At 39.8% G+C, this 23,892-nt stretch overlaps 1 protein-coding gene across 4 annotated transcripts in view; it reads right to left on the bottom strand.

Annotated features, from left to right (window-relative positions):
• Nucleotides 1-23,892, bottom strand: part of PPP1R13B (protein phosphatase 1 regulatory subunit 13B) — a 67,716-nt gene that overhangs the window by 22,003 nt on the left and 21,821 nt on the right. For all 4 annotated transcript variants that reach the window (XM_063118108.1, XM_063118107.1, XM_063118106.1 and 1 more), the window contains exons 3-5: nt 23,496-23,615; nt 18,109-18,173; nt 1,321-1,422 (exon numbers count right to left, since the gene is read on the bottom strand). In XM_063118108.1, coding sequence (XP_062974178.1) covers nt 1,321-1,422; nt 18,109-18,173; nt 23,496-23,615 — 287 coding nt within the window. The remainder of the gene's footprint in view (nt 1-1,320; nt 1,423-18,108; nt 18,174-23,495; nt 23,616-23,892) is intronic.

Raw genomic sequence — 23,892 nt, forward strand, 5'->3', positions numbered from 1 at the left:
CTTCAAAAATTTGATTATTTTATTTAGGCATATGAAGACTTAAAGTAGAAATGTTATCTTTAGAATTTTTAGATAAGAAAAATTGTAGTAAAAATAGTTTGAACTTATTTTATGGCATCCAAAAAGTTTATAAAAGAGACTCAGAACACGCAACATGGGCACTATCCTTTTGGATCAGCTGCCCCAATTGGGTTACCTGTAGAATCTACATGCTACATTTGATACTGATTATCATTCTTAGAAGCCTTGTTTAGAATGTTAGATGTTTCATGTGTTTGAATTTATGCCTGCTTAAGCTCTTGTGTTTAGTACTGTTATCCTAATACTTTGTAGTAAAAAGACATCAACCACAATCCTAAAATTCCTTTCCTGGTCAGTCACCACTAGCTGAGACCTACCTCATGAACATATATGTGAAGTGGGAGTACTTTGCCTCAGTGTGCATGACTTTCTTGCATTGAACCACATTTGCCATTTTCATGCCCATTTACCCAGTTTCCAGAGACCCTTTTGCAGCCCTTCACTGATCCTTTTTGTTTTCACCACCCTAAATCTTTTCAACAATCTTCTGGCACCTTAACGACGAACCATTTTTTTCTGGCATAAGCTTTCATGGACACTGCCCTTTTCATCAGATGCAAGTGAATAAATTCAAATGGACAGTGACCACAAATGCTTATGCCAGAATAAATTTGCTAGTCTTTAAGGTACCACAAGAATGTTGCAGTCAGATTGTTGACTGGGGCCAGTTATAGGGAGCATGCGACTCCCTCATTACAGCAGCTTCACTGGCTACCAGTCTGTTTCTGGGCAAAACTACAAAGTCCTAAAAGGCTTGGGACCAGGCTACCTGAAACACGGCCATCTCCCATACGAGCCTGCCTGATTCTTAAGATCTTCCAACCCAAAAAAGGGCCTACTCCTTTTTGTTTTCACCACCCTAAATGGCTGCTCCCAAGCTCTGGATCTTCCTCCCAATGGAAACTCCCTCTCTGCTGTATTTCCACTGGCAGGCAAAGACTATTTTATTCAAGAAGGCCTTTGGCCTGTAAGTAGATTTGTTGGGTTGGGTGCTATTTCCCCGCCCCTCATAACTGTTATTTTTATTGTATTTTAATGTATTGTTTTAACCAATTTTAATTCTGCCTGTAAGCCATCTTGAGTACCATTTTTTAGTAGAAAGGTAGGGTACAAATCAAATAAACAAACAAATAAATAAATAAGTATCACTTCTCAATGATCACATTTTCTGCATTGCTGGGTTTTAAAGACAGCACATTTTCAGTTGTTTCCTTTCTTGTTACTGGATGTACAGTTTACCTTGGCAACCAACATTTGCTGCTGATTTTCAATTTGCTGCTGTTGCCTGGCAGCCATATCCTGAAGTTCTGAAAGTGTGAGTTCAACACGTGGATTCCCAACCTAAAGAGAATAACATGATACTGTCATTACACTGCAAATACTCAGCTTCCCCATCACATTTTAGATACCATTCATTAACAGTTGACCATGTTCTGTAATATACTTCCTTTCATACAATTTGGAAGCAGTATATTCTCTGTTCCTTATGCTGCAGGAGAAGCTGAAACATGCCTCCATGTGGATGCTTCAGCCTCTCCAACAGCACACTAGTTTGTTCCAGCACACAGAGCAGGAGGGTCCCAAGCAGCCCTGAACCCACCTTCTCTGGCAATATATGGGCATCATCCTGAGGAATTTCCTGCACTGGAATTCCCTGATGCAGCCCACAGTACAGCTGACAGGTATGGGGGAATCCCAGAAGCATCACCACTGTCCAGAAGGCACAGTTTTATCCATGTATCATGGCTGATTGGGTCAAAGTGAAGGTGGCAAGGAAGCAATTTTGACAGGGGTACCATGCAGTTATAATAAGTATAGAGAAAAATGAGTCTCCAGTTTAGACCAGAAAAAGGCAAAGCTCTAGTTTGCAAACCTCCACATTAGCAGAATGGCTAGCATTATGAAAGGCGGAAGAAGCCGCTGACTGCAGGGAGAGGGTGCCCAAGGCTTATTCACTGAAGCCAAGCTCTGCTCTTCATGCCTTCAGGGACGCATTCTGCTCAGAACTGGATCACTTGCCCAAGTTCAAAACTTTGCCATTTTCCACTGAGGTGAATTTCAGCCATTTACTTCAATGGAGAAATAAGCTGAGAGAGCAGGAGAACATGCAAAGCAGGGAGGCCAATGTGACCAAGCCAAGGAAATGGCTTTTGTAGAGAAAGAGACCAGTAAATATTGAAAAATATTACAATTTCACAAAGTATAATTTTCTTTGAACTCTATTCAAGTTCTCCGAGCTTTAGTTTTTATCTGTATGTGTGTGTGTTTTCTTTTGTTCTAAGCGGTTATAATCTATTTTATCCTCCAGTGATTAATGTTCACTATATAGTGTCCTTACAAATCTAGAATCCCTAGAAAGGACACAGAAACTTCCAGACAGCCAAGGTTCTGGGGAATCTCATACTGATCTAATCCTGCTAGATAATCACTGGTGCTTTCACAAATGATGTTTCAGCAACTGTGAGCTTCTTTACAAATTGTTATAGGCTATGCACTACTGAGTATTTTAATTCTAAATACAGCTTTAGAGACAGCAAAAGCAAAGCTTTGAAAAACTACAGATCCTTTACAAGTCATTGTTTCCCTCATTCCCCTCCTAAAAATCCCTAGTAAAAGGAATGGAAACCTGTTAGGAAAAGTGAGAAGGGAGTGTGCCAGTACAAAATGGAGAAGCAATTAAACAATTTAAATAGAACAAAACAGTGACAGATTTATCCAATGGTGCCCCTACACTGACAGAAGGCTCTTTGATCCAGTGGAGGCTTCTGTAAAAAAAACAGGAAAGGGGACTATTTTCACAGATTGCCCCTGCACCAGGCAGCTCTCTGCACACACATATACCCAAATCTACTTAATAGGGTTGAGGGACCCTTTAGAACAGCATGAAAGGTGATGTAGGAGCTTGCAACGGGGAGAGGGAATGAATGAAAATTGCCTCCCTTCTTATTCTGCTGATAATATCTTCCATTGGATCAAAGTGCCTTTTGTCAGTGGAGGGACACCACTGGATACAACCACAAGTGGACAGACAAACAAAAAGATAAAAATATGGGGTAGATTTAAAAGCAAATACATAGTACAGCAGCCTGAAAGTGCGCAATTACAGTAACACAACACACTAAGATCATATTAAACAATACAAGTGAAGAATTATAGAATCATGGAATAGTAGAGTTGGAGAAAGTATTGCAATTAGTTTTAGGGGAAGTTTGTGGTCAGTGTTGGCATGGCAATAGGAAGCCGACACAGGAAACCTAGACATGCCTACTCAGGATTAAGAACCAGAGAGCTGAAAGGGACTGATTCCAGGCACGGGTGGCCTCGCTTGCCTTCTCTGTGGAGTGTCAGGCAGCCTCCCTCCCTCCCCGTTCACAGTTAAGCAGTTGAGCGGAGAACCGCCCCGCCCTCCTCTTTTGTCAGCTAGACCACCCTTCGACACACACGCCCCCAACAAAAAAAGGGATGGTCCGATATAGCACAAGGATAGCAATACACAGGACATAGGAGCAGCTTTATTGTGCACGGAGGGAAAAACCTGGACTTTCCCCGCTCCAAAATAAGACGGAAAAGGGAGGGGAAGAGGCAAGATGAGTGTAGGACAGGGATGACGTCATGTGAGTACCGTGCTGCAAAAACACATACCAGGCATGGCGAGAGTGCAATAAATCGCTGGTGTGATGGAGCTCTAAGCCAGTTCTAAGCCAGTATAGTAGGGCTTGCTCCAGGAACTTTCAAGAATTAAGAAGCTTCCTCATTTGATCAACACTCCGAGTGAAAATGGGATTAAGACTAATAAAAACAAATCATTTAGTCTTGGACTATTTGCTTATTCTGGATTATCAAACTTTAGAAAGAAATAGTGCTGTAGAAGTAAATAGCAAAGCCTTCCCTGAGAGGGAGGAAAATTTATATATATCAATGGGGCTCCAAATCATCACTTCCAGAATTGTGTTATCTACTAGTATTCCATTATTATGCATGCACCACATAAATATATAGTTACATCATGTTTTCCAAGCACAGCATGGGTACTTATGCTTGGGACTTGTTGCTCTATGCTGAAATTATTTTCCTATGTTAAAAAAGAAGCAAAAAACAGAGAGAACTAACTGCAAACACAGTTTCTACCTGAGTTGGCTGCTCACTCTTCCCATGCAGATGCCCATAATGCTAGCTTCTGTTGACCATGGCACGAGCCAAAAGGCTTGGCTGGATCAGCATCCTTTCCATGGATGGAAGGAGCTCTTCCATTCATATAAGAGAATTTGCGAGCCAATCCAATGCTTGTGAATTGAACAATTTTCTTGTTCTGAGATACTGAATTGAAAGTTTACTTTTACTGTTAAACATTTGAATTTCTACTCTTAAATCTCATAAAGATCTCTCATTTCCATTCTTAAATCTGACATAGGAAGAGAAAATAATGCAATTCTATTCTGTATGTTATTATTTATCCTGCTTCTCAAATGTATTGTATATCTATGTTTGAACTTCTCTGATAAGATCTTTGCTTCAGTAACTTCAGCCTTACTTCCAATGTTGTTGATGTTTGAAATAACAGATTTAACTAGTGATCATATATTGTTGCACTCCACTGAAATTAAATGACCATGATACAAGGCCACAGTTGGGAGGCTTGATGTGAAGTTCTCAATTGATTATTCTCTTAGTTTTTATACTAAGCCTTATGCAGTAGTCTACATATTTTGTCTAGCCTTGGCATCCATGCCAGGATTTGAGGCTGTTTTCAAAAGCAAAGCCATGGAGTTTTTGCAAATTTTGCATGGAAAATCAAGATATTCTTCTATGAAATACTAAAAGAACAAACTGTTCATCGCATGTTGTGCTGTCTATCAAAATCAGGCATTCACCTTCGCCTGCAGTGCTCAAGTTGCTACAGGACTTAAGACGCCCTCAGGCTCTGTTGCTTTCCTTGGTGGGATTCCAATGATATCAGAATGCTAATGGCGCCCTTACCGCTTACAGTCAGACTAGGAAACACTGATGGAACTCTACCAAAATGGTACCCTGTAGAAGTATAGGCTATTAAAATGAGTATCATTCCATTTCAAAAATTAATCTAAAATCTCTGAACTAGTCTCATATCTATATCAAAGAATCTCATTCAGCAAGTTCTCAATGGATCAAGTTAATCTCTTTAATTTACAGAACATCAAAGATAGAACTAAAACATTAATTGCACTTGGTTCATTGGGACTTATTTAGTAACTAACATAAGTCCCAAGGATTTCAACAGGTGTACTCTATATCTGGCTAAGTCTGGATACAATCCATTTTTAAAAAAGTTAAGTCTTGTAACTTTAATAATTGGCCTTAAAAAGAAAGGACTGGCCTACAGAGCAGTCTTAAGTCAAACAAACTGCATCCTAATATAAGCTAAATTAAGAGCCAGTGTGGGGTAGTGGTTAGTGCGCTGGATTTGCACTTGGGAGAACAGGGTTCTAGTTTCCACTGGCTGACATTGGGCTAATCACTGACTCTTAGCCTAAACTACCTCACAGGGTTTTTGTGGGGATAAAATAGAGAGGAGGAAGTCTGTGTAAGATGCTTTGGGTTCCTTGCAAGAGGAAAAACGGTGGGATGTAAATGTAATAACATAATAATAAATATATCACTGATGTTGCACATTAGTATGACTGAAAAATCATATAAACCTAGATATTAATATTATATATTTCATTATATACACCAGAAAAGCAGGTTTAAAACTCAGTAGCATTTACCTAAAAATATTTTCAAGCTATCTGCATATGAAGTAATAGTACTCTGTAAAATACTCTACAATAAAAAGTGGCTGAAAATAATCTCCAAACAATACAATGTCATACCCTTTCCGAAGCAGATCAAAACAGTAAACCATTACAATTATCTGCTAGTTAAAATATACATTTATAAAATCATTTGCTTTAGAGATAAATCTTTACCAACAGTGTCATTCACAAAAAGTATTTAGTACTAGGGAAAGGGTGTGTGTGTTTAAACCTAAACAAACAAAATAGATTTCAACCTGTAGTTTTACTTGTGGCTGCTTTCTTTTCATCCACATGGCAAGATGATGTTTGAGGGATGACAAACGAGATTCCTCTTCAACTTCAGACCGGTGATTTTCAGAGATCAGAACCAATGTGTTAGGTCTCTAAAGTGGGGCAGGCCAGCCTTTGAACATCAGGAACTTGGCAATAAAAGCACCCTCCAGCAGACAAGCACTTTCTTGAAAGGTCTAGTTAATCACTGAGGTTCAAGCTTTTAATCTCATTCATTACAATTCACAGTTAAACTTCAGACAAAATGGCTGATGAAATCCAGAAAAGTTTGCAATCCTGCTAATCCAAACAAAGCTCTCTGCTAGAAGATTGTGCTCAGGGAGAAGAGCTCTAAACATTCCTAAATGTTGCTAGTGTCTAAGAACTCTGGTAACTAATTTACCTCTGCTCATACTAGCTATTAGTAGCTCCCCAAATGACATCACTCACCTTTCACAACAAAACTGAGCCTATTACATGTAAGACATAAAACACCAACAGGAAAAATTGCACCTCCTCCTTTTAAACATTTACTCAGAACAAACAAAAGGCCTTTTGCAAAAAAAATCTACTCCTACACATTCCACAAATTCACTCCAGGCTTAACATTCTGATGACTTACACATTTCTTCATATGAATCCTTAGGAAAGTTGTGCAATGGAACAGCAAAAACTGTGCCTGCTCCCTATGATTTTTTTTATTAATAAAAATGGTATTTAACGTTTATGCCTACCACTTTCTTACTACCAGGCAGTATTCTTAAACAATGTATATCTCATCGGCTCAGAATTAAATCTCATTCTTTTTCTTCTTCTTTTAGTTCTATGATATCAATGATAAACAACTGCATAGCACTTCATACAATGAAAAGTGCTATAGCAATTATTAAAAGAATAATGCTGTCATAAAGTGTAATACCTTTGCCTCATGTGTCAAATCAGGGGTAGGCAACCTGGTGCCCTTCAGATGTTTTGAACTTCAACACTTGTAAACCCAGCCAGTATGGCCAGTGGTCAGGGATTATAGTAGTCCAAACATCTGGAGGGCACCAGGTTGCCTACCCTGTGTTAGGCTATTGAGTCACTGGAGGGCTGCCACTGAACTCCCTGCACATTTTATTACTGTCATTCTCTTAAAACAACCACTAAAGGCTGATCTACACTTTACATATCAAGGGTATTGGCCATGGATACACCAATGTTTGAAGCAGCAAATAACACAAATGATGAAGCAGAAATGTGGGTTTATAAACACATAGTTTCATAGTCTGTATCCATGCTGTTTGTAGATACATATTTCTGCTTTATAGCCCTTACCATTCTAGACATTGGTGTATATGTGGCAAACGAAATGCATATTGGAATAAATTCCTAGTCCATCATGACTGTCTTGCAGACTGTGTTTTCCACCTGCAGCTGGGTTGGTCTTGATGCATTCCATGACAGAGTATATCCATTCACAGAGAATGCCCTGTCAGCCAACCAAGTGACAGCACAGCTCCAGACCAAGTGCTGATACAAATATCAAATTCATATTATATAGAATTCTTCACCTATCCTACATACTAGACATGCATCATCACACAAGCAATGTGTCAAGAGATTTTTGGATTTGTAGTAGAGCAGACGGAGTCCTAAAAACAAAGTGAGTCAGTCGGCTAACATCATTCATTGTATTTCAATTTAGGAACAGAGAAGTGGGGGAAGCCATCTATGCAGCCTTAAGAGAATCCTTGTCCTGGTGAATATACGTCAAAGAAAAAGAAAACTGATGGAACCTCTTCTAGGTTAATAAAGGCTTAGGAAAGTGGGTTACCGACACTGGCTCATCCCAACATCCAGGAACTGGAAGTCTGCACTATACTATGTGGGCCCACAGCATACTTCTAAGATAAACATGGGGAGCTCTCAGAAAAACCAAGCACACAAGAAAGGCATTGCTGCAACAAACCCCAGAGCCTGCCATTGATGGATTTGATTTATTGTTTACTTAAAATAAATATGGTTAGCAGATATCAGACAAAGAAGGAATACTAACAGCGTGGAGGCAAGTATACCAGCCCACTAATAATGGGGGAAGGTAGCACAGTGAGCAATACTGAAACCCTATCCACTAGATACTCCACTTTTCTCTGGTTTGAGCTACAGCCTTCCCTGGAAAGGGATAACCTAGCCACAGTAGTGCACGCACTGGTAACTTCCAGATTAGACTACTGCAATGTACTCTACGTAGGGCTGCCCTTGAAGACAAGTCAGAAGTTGCAGCTAGTGCAAAATGTAACAGCTAGACTGCTGACCAGTACATCTCACAGAGACCATATAACACCGGTCTTAAAGGAATTGCACTGGCTGCCTATTTGCTTCCGGTCAGAATTCAAGGTGTTGATAATAACGTTTAAAGCGCTAAATGGCTTGGGACTGGCACCAGCAGTGGTTTCATTTCGGCACCAAGTTAAGACATGGCTTTTTAACAAAGCCTTTGATTGCTAAATTCACCAAGCCTGTACACAGTTTTAATTGGTTTTACTGTTTTTAAATTCTATATTGGTTTTAGCTTATTAATGGTTTAATTTGTTTTTAGCTGTGTATATTTATTGTTTTACATTGTTTGTATGATTTTATCTGTATGCCACCTGCGATCCTTGTGATATAAGGCAGGATACAAATGTTTTAATAAATAAATAAAATGAGACACTGGCCACATAATTCTAAGCCATTCTCTGCCATCATGTGGTTGCAAAATCTATTTTTTGAAACAAAATATCAGACATTTGTTTTTCAGGGCATCATATCTGTAAAGCATAGTAAGTCCTGCATTTATGCAATGGCACAAGTTGCTTTTTTGAGTCTTATATAAAAGCTGCTTCCCATACTTGTAACACCTTTGAAACATTAATTAAAAGCCATTGTTCTCCAAGACTGTAAAAGTATTACTAATTCCTAGATGTCAAGTGCCTGGCAAACCAAAATGCATGAGATACATTCAGTTAAAGAATAACCCAAAATAGCTGGCAGAAGGAAGCTTTGAAAACTCACACCTACTTGTTTAGGGATCATGGAACCATAACAAAACAGCCATTCATCCCAGACATTCCATTCAGGACCTCCATTCTATGCCAATGTTACAGAGCCATATTCAAGCTCCCAACTGAGAGATGCAAGTAGTTTCTTCTCTATGAGCAAAGTAAGAATGTGAAACTAATGAGCCTGCCTTCAAATACTGTGGAGATGTTTTCCCCTAACGAGATGCTTTTAATCCCTTACCTTTTATGAAATATCTGCTGCAGCAATATGTAATTACTGGATTGGATCCTAAGCATCATGAGAATAATTCTGGTTGTGCAATGGTTCTTTTTCCATCTCCTCCTTCCTGCTACATACTGGTCCTCAAATCAGATCAAGCTTGAATTAAACCCTGATCCTCAGATTGAAAGGAGGGAACCATACCAAGTTAAAGACAAAGAAGCCTTTTCCATGGTCTGAACTAGAATGACATTTTCTGCAATTACCCTGCTGCCATTTCTTATAGCAAGTGGACTCTGCTATTGTATGACACTGATCCATGTTTAAATCTTATGGAAGGAATATTTAGTTCTGTGGGAACTCGAACACTATCTGGTCTCAGTCTACATGACATTATTCCCAGTTTAATGATTTCATCCATGGCTCTATCTTGCATTTTTAATTAGGTCAGAAAATGCCAGCGGCAGAATCCATTTGGAAAGCTAATGATAACTCCAACAGTCCTTTTATAGCTTCATGGAAAGGAACAGGCTGATCAAATCCAGATGAAGTAGTTTTTGGAATTAATGAAAATAATAAATGAACAACTCACAACTTAATGAACTACCGTCATAACACTATACATCTAGACTGATCACTTTATCTAAGAGACAATAATAAAAAGGCAATTACTTAACTTGCACTAAACTGGGAGGCATTACTATTCAGAAAAGAATTGTCCCGCCTCTGCTTATATCAAAATTTATCAGCAGACAATTGAATACTTGTCTATATGAATTAAATCACAAGATTTCCTTAAAAGTGGCCATCCTATTAGCATTACCTACTACATGCTGGCAGTTACATTAGTCATCTTCATAATAAAGCCTTAGAGCTACTGAGGGGGAGCTGAAGCTTTCAGATGCCAGCTACCAGATATCTAACCATTTACTTACCTGTCCTATGCAATTTTTTTCCCTCTTTTGGAAGAGGGAACTGTACAAACTATCTTTAACAAAGCAAACACTGGAAATTATCTTCATGACAAAAAATTCAAGAACTGCAATGCATTTTGTCTCTTTGATAAATATCCATTGCACAGGCAAAGCATAATCACTGGTAATCACCCCCAACAGCTGAAAGAAATTTAAACAAATTAACTCTAAAGCACCTAAAGAGAAAGAATATCTACAGAACACACATATGCTCTCCTTATATAAGTGATATTTACAAAAGTTACTGAGAACTTAAAACTGGTAAATAAAGATGTGGTTTTCATTCTCCATTTATCAAATTTAAGAAAAACTGTAGACCAAAAGGTATGAAAGTTCTGACTTGTTTATCATAATGCTTTACTCAAGAGCAGTTATGAGTAACAGATGTGCCTAATTAAGTGTTATAAACAGACAGTTCCTTTAAATAGCGATCTTTGAAACTGGCTTTTTACAGATATTAAGAGGGGAAAAACCACACCAACTTATTTTGATACACTCTAGCCTACTATGATTAAGACTCATTACAAGATTCTTAAATAACATAGTTATTACTTTGTGTGTTTTTCCTGACATAGTGGTTAAGGCGATGTTTACGAATGTGATGCAATGATTGAAAACAAAGACTGTGAAAACAGCCTGTGCTCAAAGTTGATGCTCTAAGTACCAAAAAAAAAAAAAAAAAATTGAGGTCCTCCATACATCCCTGATACAGTCTGTTTTCCATCAATTTAGCTGGGAAATTAATATAGGAAGTTTTATCATTTGCAGCACTCATCTTGTATAAAATTAGTATGCTCCAACTCCTGTATTTCACAATTTATTTTTGAAACTATTTTTGGATTATTAAAACAATTTGTTCCTCTTCCACTAAAATTAAATGAAAGACAACATAATGACTGCAAAATAATATGTCAAGCATTAAAAAGAAATAATTTCTTAAAAAAACTAATTACCTGTTGGCAATATTCCCAACTAATGGTAAAAGATCGCACTGTTATTTTGCTGCATTGCCCATCAGCGGTAAACTCTTGCATTGTTTCAACGTGCTTCAACTCCATTTCTGCGCCCCCCCCTGAGTTTCCCAACTACAACAACTGTGTTAATTGCTATGCCAAGTGGGCAAATAGTCCCTTACATTTTACAGTAGATAAACCATCTTTATTTGTAAAGAAGTAATCAATATAAAGGTAAGTTTGTACCCCCTTTTTTCCAACATGCACAGAAGCCTCCCCCCATCACCCCCCCCCCCAATCCTTTATCAATATGGAAAGCTGTCTCTCTGCATTCATCAGCAATCAGTGAATGGAAAAGGCTAGTGGATTTTGCCAGCGGTGAAAGACCTAATCATGACAAGATCAAGCCAGCTGTCAGGTCTCATCAGCTTGACGCATTGCACTTTTCATATTCAATGGAGAATATTGAGCAAGTTCTTCTTTAGTGGTTGATTATAGATTTAAATTCAAAATGCAAACAATACTTTGCATTCAATCCAGAATAGAAAGTTTCAAATTTGTCTTTCTGCCATATTAATTAGCTGGGCGCAACTATATGTCAAAACACAATGGAAGGCCAATACTGCCTCCCCTTCTTATACTGCAGCAGTTTTTGTTGTTCAAACTAACAAGGCGTCATGTTGACTGGGATGCACCAAAACCTGCTATCTTATCAGACTGTACAAGACAAGATAAATATAACATATAGAAAATGGATGTTAACAGTCCAACTGAAGCGCTCTTTGCTACGTTTGCAGACTGAAAGGGAACAATAAACAAACCAGATTAACAATATAGCATACAACCAACCATATTAAAGCCAAGGGGTTGTGTCATACTAAAATACAATGAGCCCAAAAGCAACAGTCAGCTTTAATAAATTCATTTTCCACCCATATTAACCCTAAATGAAAACAGTAAAATGCACTTGCTCATCCTTTCAGAATAATCTGCTTTTAAACAACAAGAGAAAAACAAAGGGCTTTGGTAGATGTTATATTTAGGAATGACTCATAACTGAATGCTTTTGGTACTCTTAAAAAACAAAAACAAAATCCAAGCATGTCACTGGGTGCCTAACAAGCTAGCAAAATGGAGTTCCACGTAGATATTTTTAAGCTGTGATGGAAAGCAGATTTGGGAAATAGCAAAAGAGATAAGGCTGGAATAGCAGTCCTAATGAAAGAATTATTTAATACACATTCATTTCTAAAACATGCCATTTGACATATGGGACTTTTTAAGAAACCACCTTTCTCTCCAGCAACATTATGGAATAATAAAACTTTACACTTGTGTTTTAAACATCTTATAGATTAAGGCATTCAGACAGACTTTTGCTAAAATTGTTGCTAAAAATAAAAATAGAAAATTTTTATGACATTTGTGGGGTGCCCCATAACAAAGTTCTCTGTGCTTAAACAAAACAATTTTTGAATAATTCAAATTCACAGAACTGAACACAATATTCAAAGTAAGTCTAGCAGTGCAGACTAGAGTGGAACTATTCTTTCCCATGATTTTGAAACTATATTTCTATAGATTCAACAAAAAAAGTGTTTGCCTTTTTTTGCAGCCACTTTCTGCTGACTCATATTCAGCTTGTGATCAACTATAACTCCAAGATCCTTTTCACTTCTGCCAAGCCAGGTCTCCTCCAATCTATTTCCCTGACATCTTTCTGGCTGGCCTATGTTTATTCTATCTTTATTCTAATCTTATTATTATTATTATTTATTTATATAGCACCATTAATGTACATGGTGCTGTACAGAGTAAAACAATAAATAGCAGGACCCTGGGCTTTGCTTGTTTCAAATGTTATGTCATCAGCATTTCCCCAACCTTTCAGATGCTATTGCTATATTTGTACTGGGTTCGTCCCTTGTTTAAAAGGCAAAATTAATTATTCCCTCATCCTTCAGTAGCCATGAGAAAGTTACCTCCATTAATTTTATTTGAACCAGAATGTTAGACTTTTCATGCTGTTTTTCCTAATATACTTAGAGAGCAATCTTGTGGATCCAGGAGACATCCCCTAGCAGCTTAAAGGCCTGTCTAGAGGGGGAAATGTAAAAAGGACAGAGAGGTGAAGATCTCCTCCATTCTCTTTCTGCCCTGCTGGCAATACCCTGCAGGGCATTGGATACTTGAAAGACTCCAAGATCAGAGGCTGTATAACAAGATGCAACCCATAGGATTGCATCCTTGAGTTAATATACTGCAATTTGGTTTCAGACTCACAGCTCTCTATAATAATTCAAGGCATCACACTATCAAATAACTTGGAATGCTAGAGGTTATAGTATCCACAGGATCAAAATAGTCTATGGCCATCAATGTAAAGTTAGTTACTTTTACTTCTCAATCTCTTAGTGACTTTTGATATGGGTGGGTAGTTCCCAGAGCCTCGTGTGGCGCAGAGCGGTAAAGCAGCAGTCTCTGCAGCCGAAACTCTCCCCACGGCCTGAGTTGGATCCCAGCGGAAGCTGGTTTCAGGCAGCTGGCTCGGGTCAACTCAGCCTTCCATCCTCCTGAGGTCGGTAATATGAGTACCCAGTTAGCTGGGGGAAAGGTAATAACGGCCGGGGAAGGCAACGGCAAACCACCCCGCTATAAGGCCTGCCAAGAAAACGTCAGCGAAAGCTGGCGTCCCTCCAAGAGTCAGTAATGACTCAGTGCTTGCACGAGAGGGGGTACTTCCCACATTTGGGAACTGGGTTATTTACAATGGGGTTGCACTTTCTCTAAAGCAACAAGTTTGTAGCTTGGGGGTGCTTCTGGATGTATTCTTTTTACTGGAGGGCGAAGTGACCACAGTGGCCTGCACTGCCCATTATGAACTTGAGTAGGAGCAGCTATGCCTGCTCCTGGATAGAGATGGTTTAGCTTCTGTAACCAAAGTGCTGGAAACCTTATAACTAGACTAAATCACTCTATGCAGGGCTGCACTTGTGCCGGGTTGAGAAGCTGTAGTTAGTGCAGAATGCAGCAGCTAGGATGCAGTAGCTAGGATGCTTAGTGGGGTTCCTAGCTATATATTCATGACATCTGTGTTAAAAACACACACCCTGCACTGGATGCCTATTAGCTATCTACAGAACCCACTTTGAGCCAGCTCCAATTCTTCATCTGTATATGTCTCCTCTATGAATTGTATGTATATACATGTGTGTATTGTTTGATTTATTATTGGTAGACTGAGTTCCTCCTCCTATAGTACTTTAAAAAAAATGAAGAAAAATACAGCTACCCCCCTAACATGCCTATCCCATGTCCCATGATGTAGTGACATGCTATCAAGATATTGAGCCTGGTTCCATGCTAGCAAGAATATAGTACTAAAAGACAAACAGCAGTTTTTATAGTCTAGAAATGACCTTGGGTGTCAAACAGTGAAGGTAAAAGTCTATTTTCATTGCAACTCACTAAAAATAGAAGCCATTTTCCTCGTATCTCCATGTTGCTTTAAACAAACGCTTCATCTGTTTATATCATTTCCATCAGAATGATGGGTTACAGACAGATTGTTTTCAGGCTTATGTCATCAGAACAGGGATGGGCAGTACAGAACATGCTTTCCGTTTACAGGGCCAAAGGTTCAATCCCCAGAATCTCTCTCGAGAGCCAATGGATGCAGATAGCAGAATCAAGTGAAAAGAATTTTCCTGGAGTGTACTACTTCAGATTGGTGGGTGCGTGGCATAGTTAAATTGTTTACCCATGGAAAAAAAATCCATGCATACAGAAAAGCATGTCACAGAGAACACTTAGCTTGCTGTTCTCCCAAAGTTGCTGTTTTCCTACATCAAGAGATATTTCTGCAGGGGGGGCTCTGCCCAAAATTGTACCAGCCCAGGAAAAAGTTTATCAGCTGATTCGGTTGACTACCGAAAGAGGAGCCCAAAACGAAACTGACCAAGAACAAGTCTGGCCTGAGGGTTTGACCATACTGGACAGGTTTGACCACTTTTGGTTAATGAGATCAGGGATGCTTGAGGACTTTGATTTTAGTCAATTCTGATACAAGCTGAGTTGATCCACACACCCTACACTAAGGTGTGGATCAGAATGTAGCTACTCATCCAATTTCATGCTTCTCCAAATGATGTAATGCAATTTCTGGCTTAAAAAATAACTTAAAAAATCAAAATGCATTTTAAAATGCATGTTTTAAGAGAAAATACATTAAAATACGTGTTTAAATGGAAATTTTCATGCAGATTTTTTTAAAAATGTGAAGATTAAAACTGGTATGAGTGAACACATGTGAAAGTGACATGGACAGGTAATAGACAGACGTGTCCTACACTAGACAAGATGTGGTTTGAATAAATGCGTTCAAGATCACTTTCCTCTGGGCATTTGGAAGTCTGACCCAGATGCTGTTTTTTCATTGGACAGACACATTTCAAAGCTTTTCAGTGATGCAATAAATAAATCCTGGAGCAAGGTAAACCAATTACATGAGCGTGTGCAAAGGTACCCTGTGCCTGTTTGCCTTCTCTTCCCCTCCTTATTGTTTTACTATGATTTTATTAGATTGTAAGCCTATGCGGCAGAGTCTTGCTATTTACTGTTTTACTCTGTACAGCACCATGTACATTGATGGTGCTATATAAATAAATAAATAAATAAATAAATAAATAATAATAATAATAATAATAATAATAATAATAATAGTATGGAAGGAAAAAGGGGAAAATAAAACCTCAAGTTGTATTCACTCAACCATCATAATGTGTCCTAAATATGGTCATATAAATCCGTCCCTAGAAGAAGGCAAGTGTTTTTCATTTTACTGCTAACACTGCAAGGAACATTCTATTCTTGCAGTACACATTCACACAGCAGCTCTCAATATAGATATAATACTCAATGGCTTGTGCATATTTGTACTAATGGTAAAATGACCTGAGGTTCATTGCTCTGCTAAATGCCTTAAGCACATTCCACAATTTATGCAAATAGTTCAGTAAACAATGCAACAAAATAAGTAAAATTAATCAGTCTCCATTGTAGTAATGAAAGCCAGCACTGGAGCACTCATCCAGCTCTATTTATTTTAGAAAAGCAAAAAGAAAAGATGAAGAAATGAACTCCCTCAAATATGAAGCCTTTCATGTTATTAGTACATGAACCCAATTATATTACAACAGAAATAATGTGTATCATAATAATTACAACCTATTATATTACTGATTATTCTTTTTACTGTTATGTACTTTGTGAAAAAGCACAAAAATTATAATTTAAAATTGACAAGGGGATGAGTATTTCCTCTGGCATAAAAGCTACGAGACTACAGATGCATTAGAATAAGTATGGAAGGACCCTCCTAGAACGCTTCACATTTAATAGCATCAGTCTTTGAATCATCCTCCACCACCACAATCCCTTCTAGTCTTGCGTCATTTTCTTGCTGTTCACTAATATACTTAAAATCATCTTAATACCTACCAATTTCAGTCACCTGTACTGAGAAGTGGGGATAGACATTTATTTCTCTGACCTTATGATTATGGTATTTGCAGTTAGCACATTGCTCTTATCTATGGCCCATGGCCTTTTACAAAAAACAAATATGAAAGATTCCTATCCTAAGGGGGTTACAATCTAAATTAAGACACTGGGTTCAGATGTTATTTAACCAATCATGGGTTACTGTGTCATCTGTCATGAGTTTTTTTAACCCACAATGGCCTACATGGCCAAAATAACCCACTCTAATAACCATCGTTCTGCAGAGCGGGTTATTTAACCCATCATGGGTTGTCGTGTTGTGCGTGGTCACAGTAGGTCATTTTGGTCGCCCACAAAGTGCTTGGCAAGAGCGGTCAAAACTGCTGCTGCCGCTCTCCTCCAAACAGCAGATCTGTTTCCATGATTTGTCTAGCAAGTGATTGCACTCGCAGCCTGACCCCACCCTAATGCTTCCCCTGGCAGTGCGCTCTGCAACCTCCCCAAGTCCCAACACCATCTTGGTTTGGAGGCAGCAGCTGCGCAGGGTTTTCATTTTGCCTTGTGTGCATTCTTGCGGAGGGTTGCTGTGCATGAGGTATTGTCCTGCTCCTGCCTTCTGCCCCACCGCTGTGCAGAAATTGGTGATGGGGAACAAAAGAATTTTTTTAAAAAATGTTTTGACAGTTTGGGTTGCTACCACTTGGCAACAAACTGCTGATTTTGTTTGCTGCCACCAGGAGTGTGGGGAGATCCAGGGAGTGAAATGACAACCCCACGCCCATTGAAGTTGCTCACTTCTGCCCTACAGGTACATCAAAACTCCTCTGGAAGCACTAAAAGGCTTTGCTATTCGTGTTGGTATTCAACAATAAAAAAAAAACCAGGAATGTGCTGTCTTTTCTGTATTCTTCTCCCTAAAACTGTTGGTGACCATGATGAGCCCATCCAGAAGAGTAGCATAGAAACAGAAGTAAACTAAAGTATTACTGAGATGCAAATGAGTAAAACAGGGACAACAGAATAACAAATCAGCAGACAGACAACCTGCTTCATTACCCCACAACACTGCAGTGCTGTTATCTGACCTCCTTTAAATGATGAAGGTTATCAGCAATGGTAAGTCTTTTGGATTAAGACAGAATGTTCCAAGTTTTGTAAAAGAAGTTCATTTGTACAATTTCCTAAGATAAAATTCTTCCCCTTGATGTAAGCATTATTAAATATTGATGGTTCAGAATGGCAAATGTTTCAAAAATGTTTATGCATTTAGAGTTACAAATAAATGAAAATAATCATGTATTTGCCACATACCCCATTTTCAGTACGTTTCTCCACAGGTATATTGATTCCATTCCTCTGATTCTGAGTCTGACGGCCTGGGAAAAATACAGATAAATATGCAAATTTATTTGTTTCCAATTAAATAGCTACTTAAGGCATCGATTAAGATTAGACAAACACACACACATTCTCAAAACAAGATCAACCTCATATTTTGATTTGATCAAAACAGTTTATCATGTTGAAAAGCAGATGAGTAAATGTTTTTCATCTTTTTGGTGGTACAGGTGTTTGTTTTTTCAAAACCTATTTGAAGCTCAGTTAATAGCAACACAATGACCACTAGAACTGAGGTAATCTGAGTGGTACTACTCTGGTGTAAACATCTAGTAATTAGCCTGTTGATTTTCACAGGGATATGGAAGGGATAGCTACGCTTCATCCACCCCTCCCCTCAAAAATCCGCCACCACTGTTACTGGGACAGGACTTCAACCAGCAATTCTTCTCATGTAAAAAGCACCACCATCATCATCGCTGGTGTTTCAGGCAATGGTTCCGACCAGCCACTGAAAAACTTTGCTTGCATTTCCTTGCAAGAACTCCACCACCAATGAAGCTATTGTTCCATGGAAGAAGGCAAGCATGTGGAAACCAATGAGGAGCTTGACAATTTCACCATGTTTTTTTTACCTTGAAACTCTAGTGCAGCCTTCCCCAATCTGGTGCACTTCAGATGGCTTTCTCTGGCACTCGAGGGCTTGGAGGGCCCTGGAAGTGCTTGGGGGTCACGAGCGGGAATGAGGGGGGAAGAGGCGGCCAAGGACCCCGCCCTGCCCCACCTAAGTGCTGCGGGACTCGCAGCACATCTCCCACCATAGAGGGCTTCCCTCGTCAGCCAGCCAGATAGCCATGTGGCCTGGGGGAGGTGGCCACCAAGGGTCTGCCAGTCCTGCTCCCTGGGCTTCATCAAGGGCTGGGATGGGGAAGTGGGCAGCCAAGCAGGCCTACCCAAAGCGAGTGGCACTGGCAGGCCTTCCGACGGTGCCGGGTGGGCGGCGCCTGGGCCTCAGGTGGCCTTCCTCCTCTGGGAGGCCTCCTGCTGCTTGGAATGGCAGCTTCCTGCACACGGGCCATGCTGGCTAAAGATTTTTAGCCGGTCCCGCCCTTGCTGGGGGACGGGGTGTCTGAATTATTTTTTTCCACCGGGGTCCAAACCCACTCTCGGCGGCCCTGTCTCCAAGTAGCCATCTGTGAAATCACACACTTGGGCTATGCGCCTGCACAGCACAGTCATTTGGAACATTCTTTAGGCAGACAGTTTTAGGCAGGAGCCCACCCTTTCTGCAACACTTACGGGATGCATCCTGCCTGCCTCTCAGTTCCAATTCAACCACAGTGGAAGAATAAAGAAGGCAAGGCATCAAAGTCAGGAGGAATGTGTGTTGACAGGTGACCACTCGAAGAACCACCATTACAGGTAAGCAACCTGTCCTTCTTCTTTGTAGCCTCTGTGACTCACATATATGGGTGACTGACAAAAGAGGCTTACAAAAGGAGGGAGATGTCATGCCAGAAATGAAGAAAGGACTGCTCTTCTATGAGCTCTAATATCATGGCAGCAATGTCTGATGGCAGTTGAGGGCTGCGCTACACAGTTGCGGAAGCGAAATACCTCTGAAGAAAGTGGTAGAGGATGCTATGACTCTAGTCATGTGATCCATTCTTGCAGGGGAACCAGTAATTGTGCCAGTTGATAGATGAGAAGTATGTCTGAAACCACCCACTTAGCGAAGCTTTGAGATGACACTGGGTGACCCTTCTTGGGTCCTGAGTGGCAGACAAATAAACTAATAGATTTCTTAAAAGACGATGTTCTATGGATGTAGCATGAAAGTGTCTTTCAGACATCTAGGGAATGAAGCTTGACCTCCATTGGGGAGGTACGTTGAGGAAGGAAAGTTGGTAGTACAATATCCTGAGTTAGATGGAATTGTGAGACAATAAGGAACAATTAGTTATGCCGAAGTAATAACAATGAGGAAACCCATTTTTATCATGAGAAGCTAAGATCAGTCATAGCCACAGATGCAAAGGATTTGGCCATTAATTGAGCCAGTACTGCTGAGAGGCTCCAGGCTGCATCTGACACAGAGGCCAGTGGTTAAATGTGAAGTCCTTTCAGTAACATGACGATGTGAGAAGAGAGAAGCCTTCAATAGTGTCATAATTAGCTTATATGGCTGCTAAGTAAACTTTGATAGAATGTGAGGGATTAGCAGGGCTTGCCACCTGTTACTGAGCACCTGATGAGTCAATATCACTGGTTCCCCTGCAAATTCCTGGGCTCCCATGCCATTTGGTTTGGTAAGGGTGTTCACCACAAGTGGGTTGGCGGTATTTGTTCTGAAATGGCCTTTCTGAGTGAAAGGAGGAGTACGAACCTTGTTTGGAAGCGCAGCTTGTTTGGAAGCTCACCAAATTGGGCTGGTGTCGAGGTGGCCATTGGCATTGCCTGTACAGACATGGTCAGTTGGCAAGGTCGCCGAGGACTGAGATTCCATTCCCATCTTCTGGGCGGATGTCTTTATTTTGTAGATGCGGTTGAGGGTTCATCCATGGATACACTGATAAGGTCTTCGTCATCCAACAGGAAGTCCTCCACTCTCAATCTAGCTTCCTGGTGGAGTCCTGCACTAGAGAGCCAGGCATGATGTAGCAAAAAATAGCTGTTGCCATGGCCTTTGAGCCACAATCAGCCATGTTCTGTTGGCCTGTTAGCCTGTGGGCTTCAGCTTGGAATATCATCAGGTTTTTGACATCTTCTGGGAGATGGCTGAAGAAGGCTGCAGCTTTTCCCATAAGAATTGTTGGTAGGCTGTCATGCAAGCCTCATAGTTCACCATGCGGAGTGACCGAACTGCAGTAGAGTAGATTCTGCATCCCATTGTGTCTAATTTTCTTTCCTGTGACTCCACAGAAGCAGTGAGGGTTTTGTATTGTCTTCGATTGGGATACTTCTAATATTATGGAGTTTGGCATGGGATGTTTGAAGAGGAAGGAGCAATCCTCTTCTTGAATCCTATATAAATTCTCTACTTTTCTAGACCTGGGTGGGAGAGAAGAGGGTTTCACCCAGGGTTGTTTGATTATATGCAGTAATATTGAAGCATTGGGATGGTAATCGGTGGAGCTAAGTCTGACATCATCCAGTGTGGAGAGAGGGTTTTGATCTCTACAGCAACGTCCAGTGAGGAGTTGAAGTCCGAACAGACGAAGTGGAAGACAAGTCTGAGCAATAGTCACGCTGTGCTGAAGAGGGGGCATTAGTCAGTGTTTGTGTATTAGGTGCCAGCAATGGCTGAGTAAATTGTACTGACAGCAGTGACTGTGTAGCGGCCGGTTGCTCCAGGAGTTTTTTTCAAGGTTACAACCTCAGTTTAGCGCTAGGATGTTCTGAATGACTGTTCTGCGCAAGCACATAGTCCATATGTGTGATTCACAGAAACCACAAAAAGGAAACAAGCCAACTTTAAACCATGGTTTCAGTTCATGGTTTGATAGCCACAACCCACAGTTAGCTGGCTGGGGTGGGTGCGGGCATACAAACAACAATTAAGCTAAACAAATCACGGCTTAGCGTTATGTTCCAATGCAGCCTCTGTGGCAAACTCAAAATAGAACAGGCCTTGGATCATTTCTTTCACTGCGTATTAAGTACTTAAGGGAAGAGTCTGTACATTATACTCAAGCTCAGGAAGTAGCCAGATCAGACGTTAAGGCAAATAGGCTTAAGTGGTAACTTTATATATTTTATAGACTCTCTGTCAACCTCAGCTTGTGAATCCCCATTTATAGTTAAAATTGGAAAACTTAAATTTCATCACCACTGCAAATGTGAATGAGACCTAACTTGATTGGCTGCTGCTGCCACATACTGGCAACCAAGCTACTTTGTGAATTGCCCAGAGTGCTTCGCCTACTGGGCGGTATAGAAATGCAATATAAATAAATAAATAAATAAATACAGCTGAAGCTTCTCACTCTGGGACCGACTGATCTAGTAATGACATTCAAAGGAGAGGCAAGCTGGACACATGTGATTTAGAGATGACAAAGCAGCAAGAGAGTTCAGGAACACAAAGCTAAAAAGCCCAACCCAAGTACAGTATGTATTGCATAGGTAACAATACATGCAAGTATTTGGGAGGAGGGGAGCAAGTAAAAAATGGGTAATAGAGAGGTACAGGGAAAAGCTGAAGAGTGGCTTTCAGTGTTACAAGTGCCAACAAGCCGATAAACTGAGTGATTCATGCACTTGCTTTTTGTGCTTTTGTTCTAATGTAGGTTGATGCACAAGCTGTACATGCATAATGGCTTTGCCTTCAGAGAAGGACTAACAGGCAGTAGAATGAAAGAAGACACTGATGACAAAGTGGCCTAAAAGCATTATTTTTTCAACCAAAATAGACACTGCTTTTGTTTTAAAATGTTTATGTAAAAATATATTCATCTCTAAAAGCACTGAAACCTCAGAAACTTACAAGATGAAAACAATATGAACAATCTTCCAGGTAGACATGGTTAGGACTGCACTATAAATAGGTTTAAATGTAAGGTTATGTAAAGTGTTTGAGGACTATAATTACAGTGTAGGTAAAAAGCATCAGGTAGCAAAAAGAAAAAGAAAAAAAGAATTCTGCTCATAGCAAGAAGTATGTATGAATGTTGAGTGTTCAGTGCCAAAGTGATCACAGTTGAGAAGAGGTAGAAACAACTGTACAGAATAGTGAGATCTGGTTGGAAGAGGAAACATAGTAGGGACGCATGATAATTTTGTTTCAGTTCACAAACCATTCAGAAATGCCCTGTTCACAACAACAAGTGCAAACAGGAGCACATGTCCTCTGAAAATGTTCGCAAGTTTCCGAACTTGTGTTTGCAAAATGTGCTCTTTTAAAAAATGCACAAATTTTGAATAAATGCTCAACTTTTCCCATGCAAATGAACTGAAAAACAGGTCACAAAAGAGAACAGGACTGAGCTGAACTGACCTTTGAGGTAAAAGTTCAGCGAATTTCAGGAACTTCAAGTATCCCTGGTGCTCCCATAACTAAAAAAATACTGAAGGGGTGGAGGGAGAGGGACACTCAGTTTTAAGACACATTTTTGAGCAGACTTCTGCAAACCCTAATATTTTAAACAGCATTGTCAAGCCCCAGCAAAATCTTGAGGTTTTAAAAATGGTTAACACAGGATGGATATTTTGTTTAGCCTGTAAGACATATTCTCCAACACTGCAAAATTTACTCACTAACCATGATAAAAAGCAAGTTACTTGCTTTTATAAAAAGTTGGTGACATAAAGTTGATCTCTTGGGGTAGTAACGAGCACTTTAAGAATAAAAGTATACGCACCCTGTTCACTACTTTCTATTGGAGATTCTTCATGCCGAAGAAAAAATTTCACCTCCTCCCTACGAGGTCCCCACTTCTGTAGATGGTCATACATCATATGATCAAAGGGAATATGCCGTTCTGAATACAGAAAAAAACAGACGTTTCTTATCAGAGCAACTTATTGGACATCTGTTTGCAATAAAAGTAAGCTAAGTAAATAAAATGAAATGTATCAGCTTGTTTTACTTTGTTACTTGATAACATTTTACACATTTTACAAAATCACAACATTAGTAAGGTCCAAATGGATAATCTAGTCTTCTCCTATGCACAACCCCATAATTACTTCATGTTTCTCAAAAATTTGCTCTTCCAACTTTTTTTTTTGGGGGGGGGAGATCTCTCAAGGATGAGA

This window comes from Elgaria multicarinata, chromosome 2 (genome assembly GCF_023053635.1).
Source record: "Elgaria multicarinata webbii isolate HBS135686 ecotype San Diego chromosome 2, rElgMul1.1.pri, whole genome shotgun sequence".
Lineage (NCBI taxonomy): Eukaryota > Metazoa > Chordata > Lepidosauria > Squamata > Anguidae > Elgaria > Elgaria multicarinata.